The following is a 21,847-nucleotide window of genomic DNA, read 5'->3' on the forward strand; positions in this document are numbered from 1 at the left end:
CATTCATGAATTAAAATAGCAACTTTTAATTCTTTTAAGTCTGTCTTAATAATCCTATCATTAGAATCGCTCTCATTCATACATGACCTCAATTTATTTATATACGTCTCATTTACTCGTGTGTCACATGCTCACCAGCTTCCATGTTGGTTCATTCTTTATTTTATTAAATTAACTCGAATCAATCCAACTCAACAAATTTAAGATTGAGTTGAGTTGGGTTACGTTCATTATTTAACTAGAATTGTTTGAGTTGACAAACTTACAACTCGAACAATTGAATTAGGTTTTAAAAAAAGTTTCAAACTCGACCCACAAACCATCCTACCAAACATCGTAATCTCACATTGTTGTCGGGTCGGGAGAAAAAGAATATGTTTAAGCATTGGAGAATGGTGTGAGTAGTTGGCGTGAGAAAAAAGAAAAGGTCTACGACCCTACCAATGCATTAAAATAGTTTGGTAAAAAAACTACAAATTAAACCCTAAATTAAATACATATTTTAGTCAACTCTTAACCAAACACTTAGCCGCTGATAGCCATTAGAACCTGATTTTGGCTTTAAATCACTATATAAACCCCATCATCTCTTTCTACAATTCTTACTTGAGCTGAATCCAAAGCTAGAACATATGAAGCGTTGCCCCGATAAGAGTCTCTCCGATATACTTTGCTATGATTCTTCTTCTGCCCTTCAAGCCTCGAGATGGCGATGGCGTTCGTCTAAGAAGAAACCCACCTTCAAAATTGTGGCATCTCTCTTCTTCTTCTTCTTCTTCATCGGCATCTCCGTTCGTCTCAAATGGTCAACTAAATTGGTATGTCTTCTTACAATCATCAACATATCATTTCGTAAAATATCATTTTAATTTTAAATTCACATTTTCTAAATATCTTGGGTTAATTCTATGTATATGTCAATTCTCTATAATGCTCGTACCATATATCAAATTTATTAAAATCAATAAATTAAAAGGATAAGACATAGAAATTCACAAATTATATTGGTTTGTATTTTTCTTAAATTGAAAAATCTGCCAGAAATGGAATTATTTGGGTTTTTGAAATTAGTATTAAAATATAAAGATAATGACTTGCAACCGAAAAGAAATGAAGCTTATACACGTTTGGTTGGATTCGATCGAAAGAATTTTTTGAACTTATGTTTAGTTGGTTGGGTTAGTGTCTCGAACAACTCAAACACAGTTCATAACTTAACTTAACTCAAAAATATTTAACCCAACGATTTAAATTGACGAGTTCGGTTATACTATCAACTGTCTTCGGAATAAATAATTAATATAATATTTATTAATTATTTTCATAGGCAATACATGCGGACCGTCCACGGGACGCCACATGCCCACAGCACTTCCGTTGGATTCACGAAGATCTACGGCCATGGAGAGAGACGGGGATAACAAGAGAAATGGTGGAGGGGGCCCGGAGGACGGCCCATTTCCGGGTAGTAATCATGGACGGACGAGTGTACGTGGAGAAATATAGAGGCTCAATCCAGACCAGAGATCTGTTCACAATGTGGGGGCTTTTGCAGCTTGTGAGATGGTACCCTGGTAAACTGCCAGATCTTGAACTAATGTTTGACTGTGATGATCGCCCAGTCGTCCAATCTAAAGACTTTCTAGATCCAAAGGCGGGCCCACCTCCGTTGTTCCGATACTGCTCCGATGACTCCAGCTTGGACATTGTTTTCCCCGATTGGTCCTTTTGGGGATGGTAATTATTTTCTACTTTTTGATACACGAGTAAACAAAAGGTAAATGAATGATTCGAGACCATATTCAACTATTTTTAAAGGGGTGAAATAAACATAAAGCCATGGAGAAAGGTATTGGAGGACATAAAGGAAGGGAACAAAAGAACCAAATGGAAGGAGAGGGTGGCCTTTGCTTATTGGAAGGGTAACCCACATGTTGACCCCTCTAGGGGAGACCTTCTCAAATGCAATCTCACCCAACACCAAAATTGGGACACTCTTTTATACGCTCAGGTAATTTCCTATTTCTATTTTCATTTTATATAACCAATTTCATTTACTTTATCCCCTGATTTTGTTCGAAGGATTGGGATAAAGAGTCGAAAGAAGGGTACAAGCAATCAAATTTAGAAGATCAATGTACGCACAGGTACAAGATTTACATAGAAGGATGGGCGTGGTCGGTGAGTGAGAAGTACATAATGTCATGCGACTCAATGACGTTGTACGTGAAGCCAAGGTTCTTTGATTTCTTCATTAGGGGAATGCTTCCTTTGCAGCACTTTTGGCCTATTAATGATCGATCCAAATGTTCTTCTCTCAAATTTGCTGTCGAATGGGGTAACAATCATACAAATCAGGTATTCGAACGTAGAATTTTAATTTACGGCCTAAATGGAAATGAGGTATATCAAAATTTAATTGCAGGCACAAGCAATAGGAGGGGAGGGAAGCAAGTACTTGCAAGAGAATGTTAAGATGGAATTAGTGTATGATTACATGTTCCACTTACTCAACGAATACAGCAAGCTTCTCAAATTTCGGCCGTTGGTTCCTGCCGGTGCGGTGGAGCTTAGGCCTGAGACGATGATCGGCGCCGCCGAAGGGTTGCATAAGAAATTTATGGAAGATTCACTGGAGAAGTCTCCCAACAAGGCAGAACCGTGCGATTTGCCGCCTCATGATCCAACGGCTCTTAGGGAGTTTGAGAATAAGAAATTAAATGCCCTAAAGCAAGTTGAAGCTTGGGAAAAGGATTATTGGGAAAATGAGAGGAAGGGAAATTAGAATTAGAATTAATTTTGATAATTATGAAAAGACGTTTTATTTTTTTGAAAAAAGAAATAGTTTTATATAAGACGTTTCTATTAAATCCATACATAAATTTTGAGTTATTTTTCACTTTATTTTAAGTTTCAAAATATTTTATTTGATTCTTTTATATATATATATATATATATATATATATATATATATATATATATATATATATATATATATATATATATATATATGAGGATTTTACGGCTTTCACTCTTATGTTTATCATAATGCTTTCGTTACGGATGGAAATCACCGAATGCATGAACACATAATAATGCATAAGGTTCCAATATTTTTCTATTTTTCAATCCTTAGTAAAAATGTAAAACCATAAAATTTAAGGGTAAAAATATAACCTTTATAAATCCTAAAACTAAACTTTTAAGTCAAAAAAAGTAAAAATGTAATATTTTGAAATATAGGACTGAATAGAAATTATGACTCAAAACTTAAGAATCAAGAGGGTATTATTAAAAGCTTATCGTTGCGATAGTACTTTTTCAAACGTGTGGTGTCGTGATCTTGACACGCTCATTACAAGTCTTGAGGGAAACTCAAGCCTCATATTCATTTTTCATCTAGTTTTGTGGTTCGTTATACCTTAGGTGAGATTTGTCACGGGGTGGCGTCGTGATCTTGACACGCTCATGTCTTGACGTCATCCCAAGTCACGGGGTGTCATCGACCATCACATCTCACTTGGTCATGCCATCGAGAATGGGCCCACATATCGTTCATAATCTTGAGACATCTCAAACATCCATCTATCTGAGTTTAATCGAGGTATTGGCCCTCCCGTACCCATGTCGTGTCATTTACAAATATCATACCAATAGCTGGTGCAAAATCAAACATTTGACACTCGGGCTAAGGCGCAATACTGGCGCACCTGTGTGGCTCGGTATTGTCCTTGAAAGATCCATTTCAAAGAAAGTCACCTAAGACACTCGTTTCGCAACGCTCGCCCTCACTATGACGCACACATGTGCCATACGGTAGCTTGCTTAGACCACAGAGCCTAAGGGTGGTGACGAGGTTATATCATGCTTCCCCCTATAGTACATTTTGAGACATTTTAAAGTAGCGAGTGTATACATGATTTTTGAAGAATGGACATACGCTGTCATGAAGCATCCATCCGGTGTCCAATTGACGCCAAATCTGGCAAGCTTTCATATTTCATTTGGCCTTACCCGACTCTTCAACAAGCCTATTTTTGACACTCTTGTCTACTCATTGCCCTTATCTTGCTTGTGTCCCGTCTTCTCTTGAATGCCCATTCTATGTGATGTGTTAGATGATGTACCTTACTCTTTGATCATATTATGACACTCATCTAGGCTCTTGCATGGTAGTTGTTGTTATACAAAATTGGTTCATTAAAATATTAATATGTGGTCGGATGTCTTACTTCATTACTCTACTTGGTCAACTCTGCTCTACATTTGACTTACTATTTGACTTTCTCTAAAAATTGTCTAACGCATCTATAATAAAAATAATAAAAAAAATTAATAATTCTATAATATATAATAATGGAAATTCCATTATCCTTTTGGCATTTATTAAGATCAATTATTCAATTAGGAAAAAAGTTAATAAATAACATGAATATCAAAATTAAAAATTAATGGAATTATTAGATATTTTATAACGTCATTAAACAATAAAAAACACTAAATTTAAATATATTAAGCTACAAATTTAATTTTCATCCCAAATGGGGTGGGTCCCAGAGGATGAATGTCCCTGCCATTTAGTATGAATTTAAATAATTGGAAAAGAAAAAAGAAAAAGAAAATTGAAATGATTTTTATAAGGTAAGAAATAAAATGAAGAGAGAGAATAACGGCGTTACTTTTTGTGCAATTTACCCAATGGTTAATCTCCACGTTGTTTTATTTTCCAAAATAATAAAAAAAAAATTTAAAAAGGAAAATAATATTCGTGTTTCAGGAAGAAAACAACTGCGTGCGACTGCTGACCACTCAACTCCTTTTCATACCTCTCTTTCTCTTTCTCTCTCAAACTTTCCTCCTCTAGGTGAAGTTGAAGTTCATTTTCATCTTCTTTAACTTTTTTGCTTTAATTTTTTGCATTAATCTTTTCTGAAACCTCCATTAAAATCCACCAGAGCAGGTACGTTGTTTGGTCTTCAATGATTTTGTAACTTCTCTTTTTTCGGCAGATCCTGTGGTTTTCTCTCTAATTGCTTGGAATAGTTTCTCGGAAATGAAGCTGGTTTAGTTCTATGTCTAGATTCTGACGATTTTTTTTGTGAAAATGCTTCTTGTTTCTGGGGCGAATCGGATGATTCGGACGTTGATTTGGGCTGTGGAATCTGGATTTGAGTTGGGGAGGGATACTGTCGGCTATGTGTTTCTTAAAATTCGTGGAAATTTTTAGACAATGCTTGGTTTGTGTTGAGGAAATTAAGGGATTTATGGTTGAAGAAGGGGGAATTTCTATGCTTATATTCTTGATTCGTTTAGGCTTGAAGCAATCTTTTGCTGTGTAGAATTTTTCATTTCTCTTTATCATGATTCTGTATATCCTTTTCATTTGATTGTTTAGTTCGCTTTGGAATCTAAATTAATTCGATTGCTTTATTCCTTTTTTTAGGCCTTTATTCTCATTTTAGATCAAACTGGGTTTGCTTTCTTTCGATCATTTTCTAATTCTGGAAGTTCAGTGAATAGAAAAAGAAATGGTTAGCTGATAAACACTAAGTTTGATGTAATAATGATGCAAATAATCCTTTCATTTCCAGGTGATTTCTGCATTTAACTGTGTGGAGTTCATCAGTTCTTGGATAGTTGTTTGGTAGAAGTTCAATGGGTAACCTCAAGCTAGGAGTTGATGTAGTGGGTGCTCATGATCTTATGCCAAAAGATGGGCAGGGCTCAGTCAGTGCTTTTGTAGAGCTTCACTTCAATAATCAAAGAGTCTGTACCACGACTAAGGAGAAGGACCTCAATCCTGTTTGGAACGAGAGCTTCTACTTCAACGTATCGGATCCGAAAAGTCTGTCTAGCCTTGCTCTTGAGGCGTTTATCTTTTCGAATCCGAAAGCCAGCATCAACTCCAAGCCTTCCTTTCTAGGAAAAGTTCGTCTTACTGGGTCCTCATTTGTCCCTTACGCCGAGGCTGCTGTTTTTCACTATCCTCTGGAGAAACGAGGCATTTTCTCACGAATCAAAGGAGAGCTTGGCCTTAAGGTCTATGTAACTGATGATCCTTCTATTAAGCTTTCGAATTTACTTCCTGCAGTTGATTCTTCTGTGGAAAAGGATCCTCCTCCTGTTCCAATCACATCTGAACACCAATCAACAGTAAGAAGAGTTCCAAAGTTTATAGCGAGTCTATTTTCTACTGACAAAACCGAATCGAGACAGACATTCCATCACCTTCCGAATGCGAAGCAGCCTCAGCAGGAGCACCAGCATCATACTGTATCACCAGTTAGTGCGCCATCTGTGATTGATGGAAAATATGGTATGACTTCTGAGCTAATGGCTGCAAATGCTGGTCACATGTACCCTGGATCATCATTTCCATATGATGATTATTCAGTTAGAGAGACGAGTCCTTACCTCGGCGGTGGGATGATTGGTCGTTTTGCTCTTGGAGACAGACCTACAAGCACCTATGACCTTGTAGAAAAGATTCATTATCTTTTTGTTCGAGTTGTGAAAGCCCGTGATCTTCCTACCAAGGATTTAACGGGAGGCTTGGATCCTTATGTTCAAGTGAAACTAGGGAACTTCAAGGGAACAACTAAGCATTATGAGAAAAATTCAAGTCCTGAATGGAATGAGGTATTTGCCTTCGCAAGGATGGATGTGCAATCAACAGTGCTGGAAGTTTCTCTTAAAGACAAAGATACGTTAAAAGATGATTGTGTTGGACGTTTGTACATTGATCTTCATGAAGTTCCTACTCGAGTTCCACCGGATAGTCCATTGGCTCCAGAATGGTATCGTCTCGAAGACAAGAATAGATCAAAGAAAAAGGGAGAATTAATGCTTGCTGTATGGTATGGCACACAAGCTGACGAGGCTTTTCCAGATGCCTGGCATTCAGATGCTCTCTCTCCCGATGGCACTTCGGTTATCCCAGTGCATACTCGCTCAAAAGTTTATCAATCACCGAGATTGTGGTATGTCCGAGTCAATGTTGTTGAAGCTCAAGATTTGGTTTTACAAGAAAATTCACGTTTCCCTGATGCCTATGTGAGGGTTCAAATTGGCAGCCAAATTTTAAGAACAAAAGCCGTGCAAACTCGAACAATGAATGCCTTGTGGAATGAAGATCTTATGTTTGTTGCAGCTGAACCCTTTGATGATCATTTGATCCTTTCGGTTGAAGACCGTGTTGGCCCCAACAAAGATGAAACGCTAGGGAGGGTTGTTATTCCACTGATTTCTGTCGAAAAGCGTGCTGATGCTCGACCAATCCACAGCCGATGGTACAATCTTATGAAGTCTGAGTCAGATGCCGTGGAAGAAGGGGAGGGAAAGAAAGAAAAGGATAGGTTCCATAGTAGAATCCATCTTCGCATTTGCCTGGAGGGTGGATATCATGTGCTGGATGAGTCAACTCAATATAGTAGTGACCTTAGACCCTCATTGAAGCCACTTTGGAAGCCACCAATTGGGATATTGGAGCTTGGCATACTGGGCGCTGATGGGCTTCACCCAATGAAAACTAGGAACGGAAAGGGTACAACTGATGCATTTTGTGTAGCAAAGTATGGCCAGAAATGGGTCCGAACTCGAACAATAATCAACAACTTGAGTCCAAAGTACAATGAGCAGTACCATTGGGAGGTTTTTGATCCTGCCACAGTCCTAACCGTGTGTCTTTTTGATAATGGTCACATTGGTGAATCCAACAATAACAAAGACATGAAAATTGGGAAGATTCGAATCCGTATTTCGACTCTTGAAACTGGTCGCATATACACACATGTGTATCCATTACTTGTTCTTCAGCCTTCTGGTGTCAAGAAGATGGGTGAACTGCACCTTGCCCTGCGATTTATATGTCCATCGGTAGCAAATTTGATGTTTATGTACTCAAAACCCCCATTGCCAAAAATGCATTACATAAGGCCATTGTCTGTGGTTCAGCAGGAAGCGCTGCGACATCACGCAGTTAACATAATAGCAGCTCGACTTAGCCGAGCAGAACCTGCCCTTGGAAAAGAGGTAGTTGAGTACATGTCTGATGTAAACTCCCATCTTTGGAGCATGAGGAGAAGCAAGGCTAACTTCTTCAGGATCGTATCGGTTTTTTCGGGACTATTCATGATCGGAAAATGGTTTGGAGAAGTGTGCATGTGGAAAAACCCCATTACTACAGGACTTGTTCATCTTCTGTTTGTGATGCTAGTTTGTTATCCAGAGCTGATCTTCCCCACAATTTTCCTCTACATGTGTCTTGTAGGAATTTGGAACTGGCGGTACCGCGCTCGGAACCCTCCACACATGGACACAAAAATCTCTTATGCAGAGGCAGTGAGCCCCGATGAGCTCGACGAAGAATTCGACTCATTTCCAACGAGTAAAAACGCAGACATAGTCCGAATGAGGTATGATCGGATGAGAAGTTTAGCAGGCAGAATCCAGTCGGTGGTCGGGGACGTAGCTACTCAAGGGGAGCGAATTCAGGCGCTGTTAAACTGGCGAGATCCTCGTGCAACAACCATATACATAACATTCTGCTTCATTGCTGCTCTAGTGTTTTATGTAACGCCTTTTCAGATGCTATCCCTTGTGACCGGTTTCTATGTGATGAGGCATCCCAGGTTCAGGAACAGAATGCCATCGGCGCCAATGAACTTCTTCCGCAGGCTGCCTGCTAGGACGGATAGTATGTTGTAATCTGAGCTGCTGCAGTGATGATGTCTTGATAATCATTATGTTGTGTTCTTCATTTGGGTTGTGCTACGTTCTGTATGGAGTTTTGATGGTAAATAATGACTTATGGTTTGACTTAAAAAATGCATATTAGGATTCAATCAACAAGAAGTTGGCACGTGGATTTGCAGGAGTTCAATGAATTCTAATATTTATTTGGAAAGAATTCTAGAGAATATGTGTAATTTATTTCTTTTTTAAGATATTTCATGAAATTTGGTATCTATATAAAGAGATAAAAGGAAAAAGAAATAAAAAGAATGGAGAGAATTTTTTCTTTAAAAAAAAAAAAAGTTAAAAATTTGAACATCTTTTTGTTTGCTAAAGATTAAAAATTAGTAAGTTATTAATGAAAAAAATTATTTAATAATAATTTTCTTAATGTAATTTATATATTTATTAATATAACAAGGAATTTATTCATATCTCGCCCAAGCCTAGCTTTGGAAAATGAAGTAAGAAGTCACGAAATAATTATATATTAAAAGACCGTTGTCGTCCGCTATGTTTAGTTTTAACCAAGGAGACTCGGGTTCGATTCCAGGAAAAAGAATTCTCCTTCTTTATTTATGGGATTTTTTATTCACGATTTGTTTTGCTTTCATTTTAGACAATCATTGGTATCACAAATTCCGTTGTCGTCCAGCGGTTAGGATATCTGGCTTTCACCCAGGAGACCCGGGTTCGATTCCCGGCAACGGAATTTTTCCTTTCTTATTTATGGGATTTTTTATTGACGATTTTGTTTTAATTTTAATTAAAAAATATCATTGATTTTATGAATATCGTTGTTGTCCAGCGGTTGGAGATTTTGGCTAATACCCAGTAGACTTCGGTTCGATTCCCGCAACAGGATTGTGTTAAACTTTCTTTTTTCCCCCCTCTTTTTAGTTTATTTTTTAGGTTATTAACTGGTTTTAAGGGTTTTATTTCTTTAATTTAGTTTCTTTTTTAAAAAAACGGAGGCTTTTATTTTATCTTCCCCTTTTTTTTTTTTTTTTTTTTTTTTTTTAAGGTTAAAAGAAGTTTTAAGGGCTTAATTTCTTTAATTTAGTTTCAGTTTTTTAATTTTAAAACCGAGGCTTAGCAACTAACATTGAAATGGAGAGAGACATCACGATTCCAGAACATCTCATTATTCCAAGTCTAGGAGTGTATTTCACGCATTTAGGTTCTGGGTGCACTTAGTCAATGGATTACTCATCTTATTGGTTCGTCTAAGTCCTCACACGATCTGTGTAGAAGAACAAGGGTGCTCTCATCAAGTCTCAAGTTCTAAAGTTGATCTAACATATATGAGTCAAGTTTTCCTATAAGATTATATCAAATAATATTTAATTTCTCTTTGTTAATCTGTTAATTAAGAAGATTAATATTCCATAAGATGATCACATGCCACTATCTCAATCATGAGTCACTTATGAACTCTGGAAGATTTGTTCCTTAACGAGAATGACTTATATAGCCAATTTAATAGGCTTATCATTCTGGGGTTGCTCGGAATATAATCTTGCAAGATAAAATTAAATTCACTTCTCTTTTCCATATGGAAAAAGTATAAGATTAACTTCTTTTTAAGTGTTGACTTGGACTTTGGAACTTGAATAGAGTCTACCCTCCCAATAACCCATAGGAATTTAGTTTTTACTTAAGATAAAAAATGTAATCATATGATAAAACAAACATCAAACATGTTCGTAACATAATTATGAATAACTTATGAAAAAATGGTCTAATTTATAATGATTACATCAGCTTATCTTATCTTAACCGTCCATAAGAGTTCATAATAAAGTGACCAATAGTTAATGAATGAAAATTAATGGTACGTGATTCGATTTCATATTAAATATTTTTTTTAATTGTTAATAAAATCAAATAGATTTGTAATATAAAAAACATCGATGGTTGAGAAAGCCAGACTTGGATTGGTGTTGTTCAATGGTTAACATAAAAACATAAACTACAAACAAGGAATAATGTAAATAATCCAAAACTCAATCCCACAACCTACACATTTCACAAGTACTCTATCCATTCCTCTCTGAAAATTAACAACTAAACTCCCCGGACCTCACCCGCGCATCAGATCGATGTCCATGTGTGCGTTGCGCATGTCCAGGGACTGCGACGATGGCCACATACTAACTGGGGAGGTCGGAGTCATATTCTGATTCTGATTCTGATTCTGCTGCACGTTCGCAATCGCCACTGCGTGATCTACCGCCTGATGATCCGTGTCTATCACGCCTTCGACAGCTTCTCTTTTCTTGTACTTCGACTTTGAACTTCCCCACATGAAGCTCCCTACTATCACCTAATTAATCACACATTTATGTTTCAATATGCAGCAGTTTGGTTATATAGCATCTAACAGTTTTCGTTTGAACGAAGAAGCTACCTGAACCGGGGTTGCTGCGATAAGTGCTCCTCCTACACCACCACCGATAACACGACCATCAGGGCTCGCAAGGGAGACACTCAGACCACCGGTGCGGTTCCTCGAACCAGATATATCCCCAAGCGAGTACGAGCCCGACAGACATATTATCTCAAAACGACCCTACACAACAAATTCAGAATTAAATTTCAATTTCAGAACGGAAAGTTCAAAGTAACGTATTGAAGGTCACCTATCTAAGACATTAAAATCTTACAAGTTTCTTTAGGTCGGATTAGTTAATGCGTGCATAAACTATAGCCTGAACGGTAACAACCCAAGCCACCCGCTAGCAGATATTGTCCTGTCTAGACTTTCCATTTCAGGCTTTCCCTCAAGGTTTTTAAAACTCGTATGCTAGGGAGAGGTTTCCACACCCTTATAAAGAATGCTTCGTTCTCCTCTCCAACCGTTGTGGGATCTCACAATCCACCCTCCTTTGGGGCCCAACGTCCTCACTCGCACTCGTTCCCTTCTCCGATCGATGTGGGATCTCACACAAACAATCATGGATAACACGTGGGGGATAATACTATACCAAGAAACTTATAGATATGTCGAGGTGCCTGAACACCGATAGTTGCATATTTTTTATAACATGCCTGTGAGGTGATGAAGTAAAACATCATATCTCCTTCATAAAGAATCAAATACTATACAGTTCTTAACGAACTACCTTAACCACATCCGAAGGTGATCGAAACAACAGAAATAAACAAACCTCGTACGTGACTGTGCCTCCTGAAGTCGAAGGCTGACGAAGAGTTACAGTGGAGACAGCACCATTTGCTGACAAGATGCATACAATTCTTGGTCCCTGTTGTGAAAATGACATAATTTTGGCAGCGACATCCTGCATAAAAGTTGAATACATATCAGTTTCAATATGGTAAACTCTTGTCAGATTTTGAAATCAATGGCATTGGATGAAAGTACTAATTCAACAAAATGGTGAAGATTTTAGTAATTGAGTTCTTCAATTTTCTTCATTTTCATTGTAATATTTCGTAACAATTTAAGTTCTGTTCAGCCTCATATGATATAATTCTCTACCAAGCAACATCAAAAAGCATTAACTAAATTAAACAAGTGTATGTTGTAACAACTCAAGCCCACCGCTAGCAGATATTGTCCTCCTCAAGCTTTCTCGGTTTCCACACCCTTATAAGCAATGTTTTATTTTCCTCCCTAACCAACGTGGGATCTCACAATCCACTCCCCTTGGGGGCCCAACGTCCTCGCTAGCACACCACCCAGTGTCTAGCTTTTGATACCAGCCCACCGCTAGCAAATATTGTCCTCTTTGGGCTTTCCCTTTCGGGCTTTCCCTTCTAGGCTTCCTCTCCAGTTTTAAAATGCATCTGGTAGGCAAAGGTTTCCGCATCCTTATAAGCAATGCTTCGTTTTCCTCTCCAACCAATGTGAGATCTCACAATCCACCCCCCTTAGGAGCCCAACGTCCTCGCTAGCACACCGCCCAGTGTCCGGCTCTAATATCATTTGTAACAGCCCAAGCCCACCGCTAGCGGATGTTGTCCTCATTGAGCTTTCCATTCCAGACTTTCCCCTCAAAGTTTTAAAACGCATCTGGTGGAGAGAGGTTGCCACGCAATGCTTCATTCTCCTCTCCAACCGATGTGGGATCTCACATGTACACTAATGACCCTTTTTAATACATTATGAGACCGTGCTTTTAAACAAAAACAATACACACTTTCGGAGAATTTACTCATAAATTGGACATGAGATTAATGAATGGCTAAAATTATGCAAAAAAAAATGAAACAGAGAGATGAGGAAACAACATACTTCTCCTACTCCAATGGTTATAACATGTGGAGTAAAACCCATGCCAGCTGAACCAGAGAGTGGTTCACCTACAAAAAGCACAAAAATTAATTGAAGTTAGTGTCCATTGCCACAATCATTTTTTATTCAAAGTTTGGGGCCTCAAAATAAAATATTTGAGCATTGAAGAACTAAAATAGATCCTTATAATATAAGTATAGAGGTTTAGTGATCTTAAAAAGGCAGCAACAGATTAGGAAATCATTCATGAAACATAATTTTCTAATATTGTTTTGAACAACTAAGAACATTCCAAGAATACTAATGAAACCAAGCAATTACTTGACTACAAGAAATCTATCATCAGTTCTCAACAGGGTATTAAAAAACTCACCAAGAGAAGCTAACTGTTGCTTCTTTCCAGACCCGGGAGGCCGTCCCCTACCCCGCTTCGGCGAGGAGCCAACACTGGCTGGATTAGGGGCAGATGGAGAGGGGGACAGTGCCAAAGACACAGTTCCTTCAGTTCCATATTTGCGAGGCCGACCTCGCTTCCGTTTCACCGGTTCGCTCGCAACCATTCCACCAGATTGAGCCCCTACATTGGCACCATAAGGTGAAATAGCAGGGTTAGGGTCCATTGGCATGCCTGATCCAACATTGTTGCCTCCAGCGTTGGTCTGAAAAGACATATTTGGGTTAGTAGAGCAACGCATGCCCTGTGCTCCAGAGCCAGAATTGCTCATTCCCCTCTGAATATAGAACGATTGCGACCCCGATAACGCCATTGGATCCCTTCGATCCATTCAGATGCTTAGACTTGAAATCTCAACAAAATAGCCTCAGGGTTCTAAGAACAACAACGACAATAGACAGGAAGGACAGGTTCTACAAGGTTAGAATATGTTTGAAACTAACATGCATTTCTTGGAAATGAAGCTGGGAAGACCAAAGGGAAAAGAAACAGAGAAAAAAAGGCTAAAAAATTGAAGGGAAAGGGAATAATCATAACAAAAGAGAGAGAGAGAGAGAGAGAGAGAAAGAAAAGCTTGAGGGTCAAGATAAGAGAAGAGAGGGAAGTAAACCGGTCCACGACCAACAGCACGTTATCAAAAACCTTGAACACCAAGCATCTTTTCAGGAACAAACTTGAAATCGTGAGAGGAAAAGGGGAAAAGGGTGAAAGTGAAAAACCCAGAAACAAAAAACGCTCAAATCCCAGAAAAAGAGTAAAAAGAGGATAGAGAAGAAAAGAAGAGAATCCAGTTTCCAGTTTCCATTACTGAATCAAGAACATGCAAAACAAGAAGATGAAGGAGAAGGGGAAATCAAACACATGGAGCCAAATGAAAGGCAAGAAACAAGAGAACAGGGGAAAAAGGAAATGAAATGAAATTCAAAAGGAAGGAGAAGGGGAAATGCAGAAGAGGGGTTTTTGGTGGATGCCCATTGAAGAAGAGCAATTAGTAAGAGAACCCAGAAGGTAATAATTCAATACGGAATCACAGAGCAAAAGTCCTTATCAGAATACAAATTTCTAGGGCAAGAACAACCTCCTTCTCTCTCTTCTTTCTCTCTCTCTTCTTTCTCTCTCTCTTCTTTCTCTCTCTCTTCTTTCTCTCTCTTCTGTGTGTTAATTTTACCAGAGACAGGGTTTGGGTTTGGGTTTGGGTTTGGGTTTGGTTTGGTTTAGGAAGAGGACTGAGTTTGAAGAGATAAAATGAAAAGAGAGATTTGAGGAAAGCAAACAAAATCTCTTAAACAGAGTAGAGAAAGCGCCTTTTGTTTTTGGATAACACTCTTTTTTTTTTTTTCTTTTTTCTTTTTTTTTTTGTTAATAATAATTTTGTTAAATAATTCTTGCCGTTGAGAGACACGCGCTAGTGGGCTCGCGAGTGGGATGTATTTGAATTGCTAATTATGAGATTCGCATGAGCAAACAACAGACTCACTTTCTCAAATTTTCTTTCTGAATTTTTAAATTTAATTATTTTCACCTTATTGTTAATTTAGTCAACAAATTTTAGTTCATTTATAAAAAATAAAAAAATAATAAATTAAATTAAAAGAGAAATAAACTTCAGATATCGTTTAGGGTTTTTCTTATTTCCTTTACGAATTAAGTTAAAAGTGAACTAAACTTAGATTCAACGAGAGTTAGGGAAATGCATGGTGCATGTTCCATTTAGAAGCCAATCTTAGTCTTAGCTTCGACCCCCTCTTGAGGTCGAGGAAGGGTTATATGGGCTTAAGCTCAATTCTCTGTTCTTTCCTTTGTTTAGGGGTTCGGGTCTTCTGTGTTTTATTTTATTTTTTCCACATTGGAGCTTTTCTTACGACCTAGTTTCTTGTTTTTTTTTTTTTCTTTTCTAATATCTTGAGTATACCATTTTTATCAAAATTTACTCCTAACACTAACCTCCGGTCACTGATATTCACTGTTTGGTCAATTTAGGAACCCAATTTAGGAGCATTAGTTTTTTAAGTTTGAACTTGTCGTCCATTGTTCCTATTAGGTTGATTCGCTTGAGGCTTAAGTATTTTGGAAAAGATTTAAAATTTAACTTACAATGACTCATTGTAACTCGCATTCGAGTAAAGTTGTGAGGTTCCTTAAGATTTAATGCTCCAAGAGGATTTTGGATTATCTGTCGGGAATGAAATTGATAGGCCTTAGATATCCTATAAAATGGCTTTTGAGCCTTCTTAGATTTAATTGCTCCAAGGTGTTTCTAGATTGTTAGTAATATCTGTAACGACCTAGATCCATCGCTAGCAGATATTGTTCTCTTTGGGCTTTTCTTTTTGGGTTTCCCCTCAAAGCTTTAAAACGCGTCTGCTAGAGGAATGTTTCATCACCCTTATAAACATTGTTTTGTTCTCCTCCCCAACCAGTGTGGGACATTACAATATCTCACGTTTGGACAAAGTTGTAGGCTTCTTTAGGCTTAAGTTCTTCAAAGTAGGCCTTGGACCATCCTTAGGATCGAAAGTCAAACTCCGTTGGTATGACTCTAAGTTTCCATCAGTTTAAGAATCTCCTTTAAAAAGATTATTACGAATTTCTTGAAGTTAATTTGACCATCTAATGGTATTTCTTTGTTACTTTTAACTTGATGATCATAATATAGTTATCGAGGGGATCATGAGCCGGGGCACATGAGATGAATGTCCCTTAAGTTGAAGAAGTAGCCTTGACCTGGACCTCGTGTCGGGGCCAAGGTGGGAATTAGGTTTGGTCTAATTCCTCTCTTCCTCGAGACCTAATGGGATCGTAGGTTACTTCTTGACTCAAATTCACTTTATTGCTTAAATTCGTCTTAGTTTCTTCATTATTTTCTCCTCTTTTTTAGCTCAAAATGTGTTTATATGAAATTTCTATCGATGTTTTTAGTTTACTTCTTCGATTTGAACATTAAATTGGAAAATTAGCTCAATCGAGAATCTATGGGGTCAGGACATGCAAGAAGCATGCATCTATGATATAAAGATAGGTCGAGACAAGGAATTAGGTCAGACCCAATTCTCTTCTTCATCTGAGACCTTGTGGAGTCTTCGATTGATTCTACATCTCAATGCTTTTTTTTATTTAGTTTCTTATTTATTCTCTCAACGAAAAGTCTTTGTCTAAGCATTCGATTTTAACTTATATGGATACGACATGACCCTAACCTCCACCTTAGTTATTTCTAGTCCCGATCTCGACAAGCTTTGGAATGATTTTATTTATTTATTTATTTATTTAAGCATAAGATCTTACGTCTTATGGGTAAGGCATGATCATGGTCTCAACCTTGATCGCTCATAGCTTTGATCTTTACAAGTTTTGGAATAGAAAGTTTTCGTCTAAACGTACAATTTTAGCTTTTATAAGTGAGACATGATCATGGTCTCACTCCAACCATTCCTTGCCTCGATCTCTGTAAACTTTGTAAGCTTGGAATGAAAAACATTTAAGGGTGTGAATGCAACATTTTAAAGAGCAAGACTTGGTTCTTCGATACACCAAACACCAAGGATTTGAGCTATTAGGGTGTAATGACTCTAAATTTCTACTTACTCAGCGCTGCTACTAATGTCTCATGCTTTGCTAAAATGCAGAATATAACTCTTAAAAGAAAATATCATTTATATTATAAATGTCGAAAACATTTAACCATCTTCTATCTCTAGAAACATAGTCATGGTTTTACGTATTTCAGATGAAATACTGGAATTCAAAAATAACAAATACAAAATAATTTAAAATGATGAAAGGCAAGAGAATCTATTTTAATTTTAAGACTAGAAATTTAAATATGTATCTACCCTATGCACGTGCCACAATGTGATATAGGCATTTAAAAAAAAAAAAAAAAAAGAGCAATTAAAAATTATTTTTCTAACTTAATTTTTTCGACTTGTAAAATATTATATCTTGATCCTCTATTAATTTTACGGATAAAAATAATAATATTTTTTTTAAAACAACCATTAAATAGAAATTAGAAAAGAAAAAATATTAAAATATATGGAATTAAAACATGAAAAATAATAATTTTTTTTTTAAAAAAAGAAAATATATACTTTAGAAAGGGAGAAAGAAAAAAAATCGGAAAAAAGGAAATGAGATTTTTATAATGGGAGTATGGAAGAGAGCCCCATCAGTGTCTGAAGACACGCGGCATCGAAGCGCGTGAGAGATAGTGTGCGGTGGAGGGTGGGGCCCAGCCACCGTGAGAAACTTAGTTTGTTCGTATATGACAGCTTTTTATGAATTTAAAACTCACAATATTCAATTTCAAAATAACAAGTATCTAACATCAGCACTGATATTCTCACCCCCTGTTGCACTCACCACACACCCCTTCTTACATCACCCGTCTCACACCCGCTCTTTCAAATATTTAATACAAACTTAATTTTAATATATATTTTAAAAAATTACCTTCTAATAATTAAAATAATATATAAAAATATATATTTTAAAATTAACCATAAATTCGTGTTGATTCAATATACAAAATTTTCATAACCTAACCCAAAATTTACGAAATTGGGTTGGATTAATTCAATCTCTCAGATCATCGTATTTTTTAAATAACCTAATCTAAAATTTAGGAATTGGGTCGATGATTATAATTTAAAGGAGAAAATTATAATATTTTTAGAATTCGGAGGATTAATTAGAAAATTTGAGATTGAAGAATTTTTAATTAAAAAAAATTGTTTAGTTTTATTTTGGTATGAATATTTAATTAAAAAGTAGGAGATTGGTTGTATTATGAATAATAAATAATTGTCCAAAAAGGAGCGGATCCACGACATATTTAAGCTTTTGGAAAGCAACAGAGATTCATTAAATAAATTAAGTCAAAGCGTTGACCTCCGCTTTTCTTTTTAATTAATTTACTTGCTCTTCCCTTTCCCAACACACACCTTTCTTTTATTTTATTTATTATGTTTTCATATTCTGTTTTTCTAAAACACATTATTTTATTTCTTAAATAAATACATAAATTTTTATCATATCAAAATATATATTTGTTACACAATTTTACTAAAAATATTTTAGATTTTATAAACTCCTTAGTTACTAAATTAATAAAAATACCTATAAAATCTATAAACTTTTTAGAGTTGACTTTTATAAAAAAAAAATTAGAAAAAACATTCATCATTAAACATGATACTAACCGTTCTATTTGTGTTACGGATACGTCCAATTTTATTTATTTTTATTTTAATATTTTTAGGCAATAAAAAGAAAAAGATGTTATAAGATGAAGAGAAAGGTCAGCCATACAATTTGAATTTCCATATGCAAATCCAAAAAGTTGAATAAGACCTAAAGTCTCTAGATGGTCAGACACTATATAAAAAAAATAACTTTAAAAATATCTTTTAAGTGAAATTACTATTTTGTCCTTTGAATTTTAGAGAATTATTTAATCTTAAAAGAAGACCAAGCACGTAATATCTATCTTTGCACTCCATTAAATTTTTCATCCCAAACGTTGTTCTATTTAGATATAGGTATGATTGAACTGTTACAATCAGGTATATTATTATGACAATAAATTAAACACAAAAACATAGCTTTTAATAAAAGAGTGAACATTGAGCAGAAAATAAACACGAACGAATACATTTTGTAATTGAAAATGATGAGGATTAAAAAATAGATTGGAAAAAAATATGATAATATGGGAACAATACGGTCGTAGTTTGGGAGTGATTAAGACGGACATTAATGACAAAATGATAGTGTTAAAACAAAAAGAAAGGTATGATTTTGAAAAAATTAATGGTTCAAAGACATTATTAACACATTGAAGAAATACCCAAAAGTTAACTATTTTACTTTTACTATTACTGTTACTATTATTAGTCCTTTGATCACAAACAAAAAAGGTGTTTCCACTTCTCTTCTCTCTTTTTCCACTTATTCAAACTTTCAATCACTTTTTATTTATTTATTTATAAAAATAACAATAAAACTTTTAATTTATATTTATCTTTGAATTATGTTAGATCAACATTTTTTAAAATAATAAAAAAAATTACTATGATGTAAATTTTACATTTTTTGTGAATAAAAAATAAAATTAAAGAGTTTGTTACTTGTAAAATTTAAATATCCATAATTAATTTAGAATAGAGTGTGAATTTATTTGTGGGGCAAACTCGATTGAGACAAGAAAGTATGAATTTAAATGAGGGTAGGGACCCGACATCTTCTCTTTCGAGGTAGGGACAGAAGATGCCCTCTTTAACCTAACTCATTCTCCACCTCTAAATTTTATTATTTTAATATATATATATATTAGCACCGAACCACACGCAAACTTACTTATGAATAGAGGATAGACGACGCCACGTTTGAGTGGATCGTCTTTGTAAAGTCTTCTCAAGAAGCTTGAGAGGTATTGAAGAAAGCATTTAAGGGCGTGGATATAGAATAAAGAAAATCGTTTGAGCATATTTGAGGCTCTACCACCAGAAGAGTTTAGAATCAATTTATGATTAATTCTATCGTATAAACTTCATTGTTCAAGAAATGGAGAGACACGGTAGGAGAGAAGTATGAGTTGTGAAGAAAATTATGAGATCTTTACACTTAAGATTTATCACTTAAAAGTATAAAATCTAAATTTATATTTGGAGATTTAAATATGTCGTAGTACAAGGTATCATAGTGAGGTTGGTATACGTTGTCTGATCTCTTAGAATTCTTAATATATTTTATGGTTGCAACTTTGTCAAATCCAGCATAACAGAAACGATTTCTTGAGATAATTAGTGAGTAGGTTTCTCTGTATCGTGAGTAGTTCATGACTCTGCAAATTTTTTGTCGTTGTTCTTAACATGGTCCTACATTTTTTAATCATGGAACATGGTTATGAGGCACATCATACTCCCATACTTTTCATGACTCATCAAGTGTCTCATAGGGTATATAACGTGAATATAATACCATAAGATACATGGATCAACGTACTGGAAGTGCATACATCAGAAAAAGTTAAAATAATAATAATAATAAGTAAGTCACATAGTATGTGTTATTCATACATCATACAATTCATCTAAAACTAGTTCGAAGGTGTTCCATGTAACGACCCTAAATTTCTACATACTCAGAATTGTTATTAACGTCTCATACTCATCTCTAATGCGGAAATATAACTCTTAAAATAAAACATCATCTATAATATAAATGTCGAAAACATTTAAAACATAATCATCTCTGAAAACACAGTCATAGTTTTATGTGTTTAAATACGAAATACTGAAATTTAGAGAAAATAAAAACAAATACAAAATAATTTAAAACGATCAAATGCAAAACAACATATTCTAACCGAAGACTAAAAATTTAAATATGAGTCTACCCTATGCACGTGCTACAGTCTCTGCTCACGATGCCGCCGTCCTCCGTTCATGTGCGCCTTACCTTTACTTGAAAAATGATGTGGCACACGACTTTAATAATTCAAAGAATACTTAGCAAGTGACCCCACCATAGGTAGCAATGCAAATGCAAACACATGCAATCATGCTCTTGGGACTTATATCTAACAAATATTGATCTCTTTTATCTGTTTGTAATCGATTTCGTTTATCCCATTGTAATAAATAATTAAAAAAAAACCGTTTTTTGTAATGCAAATAATTGAATAGAAATTTTACAATAGTACTTAATCTTGTTCCTTTAGTTGGTAAGTGGTTATTTATATAATGTACTTGATGTTTACTAAAATTAAATATATATATATATTTTTCCCTTCAACTGTCGCATTAAATTACAAAGCAAAAATCAATAATTCAAATTCCTCATTTATTGCAACATTTGTCCTTTTAAACATCAAAGTCTTTAAATTACGCCTACAAATGTTGATCATTTTGACCCTATTTTATTTATTTATTTATTTATTGTCTATTTAAAAATATATATATATATACATATTTATTCACATTTTTCTTTACATCATCAATTTTTAAGAAAATATTAAAATTAGTTTAATTAATTTTAATTTGAAGCTATCTATTCATATATATATATATATATATATATATATATATATATATATTAGCTAATATGATGATATTTTCATAATTATTGTATTTTAAAAAAAAATAAATTTAATATTGTTTTTTAAATAATGAAAGTTATAGGGCGGAATATTGGGCCTATATTTCAACCACATGAGTGGACACATTAACTAATTATAGATAAGGTTTCAAACATTTGACCAACACTTTGCTCATACTTCAAATTAGGTTTCTATTTTTTTTTTTTTTTTTTTTTCACATTTCATAAATTTAATGTAACCCTTGGTATCCAAAATTCAAACTCAGATCTGGAAGTCTCCTACATTCTCTGTCTTTTTTATA

The 21,847-nt window shown here is 35.3% G+C and overlaps 3 protein-coding genes and 1 non-coding gene across 6 annotated transcripts; 3 read left to right on the forward strand and 1 right to left on the reverse strand.

Annotated features, from left to right (window-relative positions):
- Positions 1–429: 429 nt before the first annotated feature.
- LOC111778238 (uncharacterized) lies at positions 430–2,892 on the forward strand. Its single transcript, XM_023657942.2, has 5 exons — positions 430–818; positions 1,328–1,737; positions 1,819–2,011; positions 2,083–2,358; positions 2,426–2,892. The coding sequence occupies exons 1-5, from the start codon at positions 633–635 to the stop codon at positions 2,783–2,785; spliced, it is 1,425 nt and encodes a 474-aa protein (XP_023513710.2). The 5' UTR covers positions 430–632; the 3' UTR covers positions 2,786–2,892.
- A 1,904-nt stretch (positions 2,893–4,796) lies between these two features.
- On the forward strand, positions 4,797–8,866 carry LOC111778330 (FT-interacting protein 3-like). Of its 3 annotated transcripts, none has more exons than XM_023658083.2 (2): positions 4,797–4,864; positions 5,592–8,866. In XM_023658083.2, the coding sequence occupies exon 2, from the start codon at positions 5,656–5,658 to the stop codon at positions 8,704–8,706; it is 3,051 nt and encodes a 1,016-aa protein (XP_023513851.2). In that variant the 5' UTR covers positions 4,797–4,864; positions 5,592–5,655; the 3' UTR covers positions 8,707–8,866. The 3 variants fall into 3 exon arrangements, with proteins under 3 accessions (XP_023513851.2, XP_023513849.2, XP_023513850.2); XM_023658081.2 differs by having other exon boundaries at positions 4,800–4,960; XM_023658082.2 differs by lacking the exon at positions 4,797–4,864 and adding an exon at positions 4,967–5,062.
- A 507-nt stretch (positions 8,867–9,373) lies between these two features.
- TRNAE-UUC (transfer RNA glutamic acid (anticodon UUC)) lies at positions 9,374–9,445 on the forward strand. The gene has a single exon. It is a non-coding gene; the product is annotated as a tRNA-Glu (tRNA).
- Positions 9,446–10,650: 1,205 nt separating this feature from the next.
- LOC111778844 (AT-hook motif nuclear-localized protein 11) lies at positions 10,651–14,613 on the reverse strand. Its single transcript, XM_023658825.2, has 5 exons — positions 13,365–14,613; positions 12,992–13,059; positions 11,904–12,035; positions 11,144–11,305; positions 10,651–11,059 (listed from the first exon to the last, which is right to left on the reverse strand). Exons 1-5 carry the CDS (start codon positions 13,774–13,776, stop codon positions 10,817–10,819), a joined length of 1,017 nt encoding a protein of 338 aa, XP_023514593.2. The 5' UTR covers positions 13,777–14,613; the 3' UTR covers positions 10,651–10,816.
- Positions 14,614–21,847: the final 7,234 nt, after the last annotated feature.

This window comes from Cucurbita pepo, chromosome 17 (assembly GCF_057944985.1).
Source record: "Cucurbita pepo subsp. pepo isolate OVF chromosome 17, ASM5794498v1, whole genome shotgun sequence".
Taxonomy (NCBI): domain Eukaryota; kingdom Viridiplantae; phylum Streptophyta; class Magnoliopsida; order Cucurbitales; family Cucurbitaceae; genus Cucurbita; species Cucurbita pepo.

Bases quoted from the DNA above. Each gene is read 5' to 3' on its own strand.
- LOC111778238 (XM_023657942.2), top strand. From the start codon at position 633: ATGAAGCGTTGCCCCGATAAGAGTCTCTCCGATATACTTTGCTATGAT. The intron at 1,738-1,818 runs GTAATTATTTTC...CTATTTTTAAAG, and splicing joins GATTGGTCCTTTTGGGGATG to GGGTGAAATAAACATAAAGC. The intron at 2,359-2,425 runs GTATTCGAACGT...ATTTAATTGCAG, and splicing joins GTAACAATCATACAAATCAG to GCACAAGCAATAGGAGGGGA.
- LOC111778330 (XM_023658083.2), top strand. From the start codon at position 5,656: ATGGGTAACCTCAAGCTAGGAGTTGATGTAGTGGGTGCTCATGATCTT.
- LOC111778844 (XM_023658825.2), bottom strand. From the start codon at position 13,776: ATGGATCGAAGGGATCCAATGGCGTTATCGGGGTCGCAATCGTTCTAT. The intron at 11,306-11,903 runs GTTTGTTTATTT...TTTGTTGTGTAG, and splicing joins GAGGCACAGTCACGTACGAG to GGTCGTTTTGAGATAATATG. The intron at 11,060-11,143 runs GTAGCTTCTTCG...GTGATTAATTAG, and splicing joins TCGCAGCAACCCCGGTTCAG to GTGATAGTAGGGAGCTTCAT.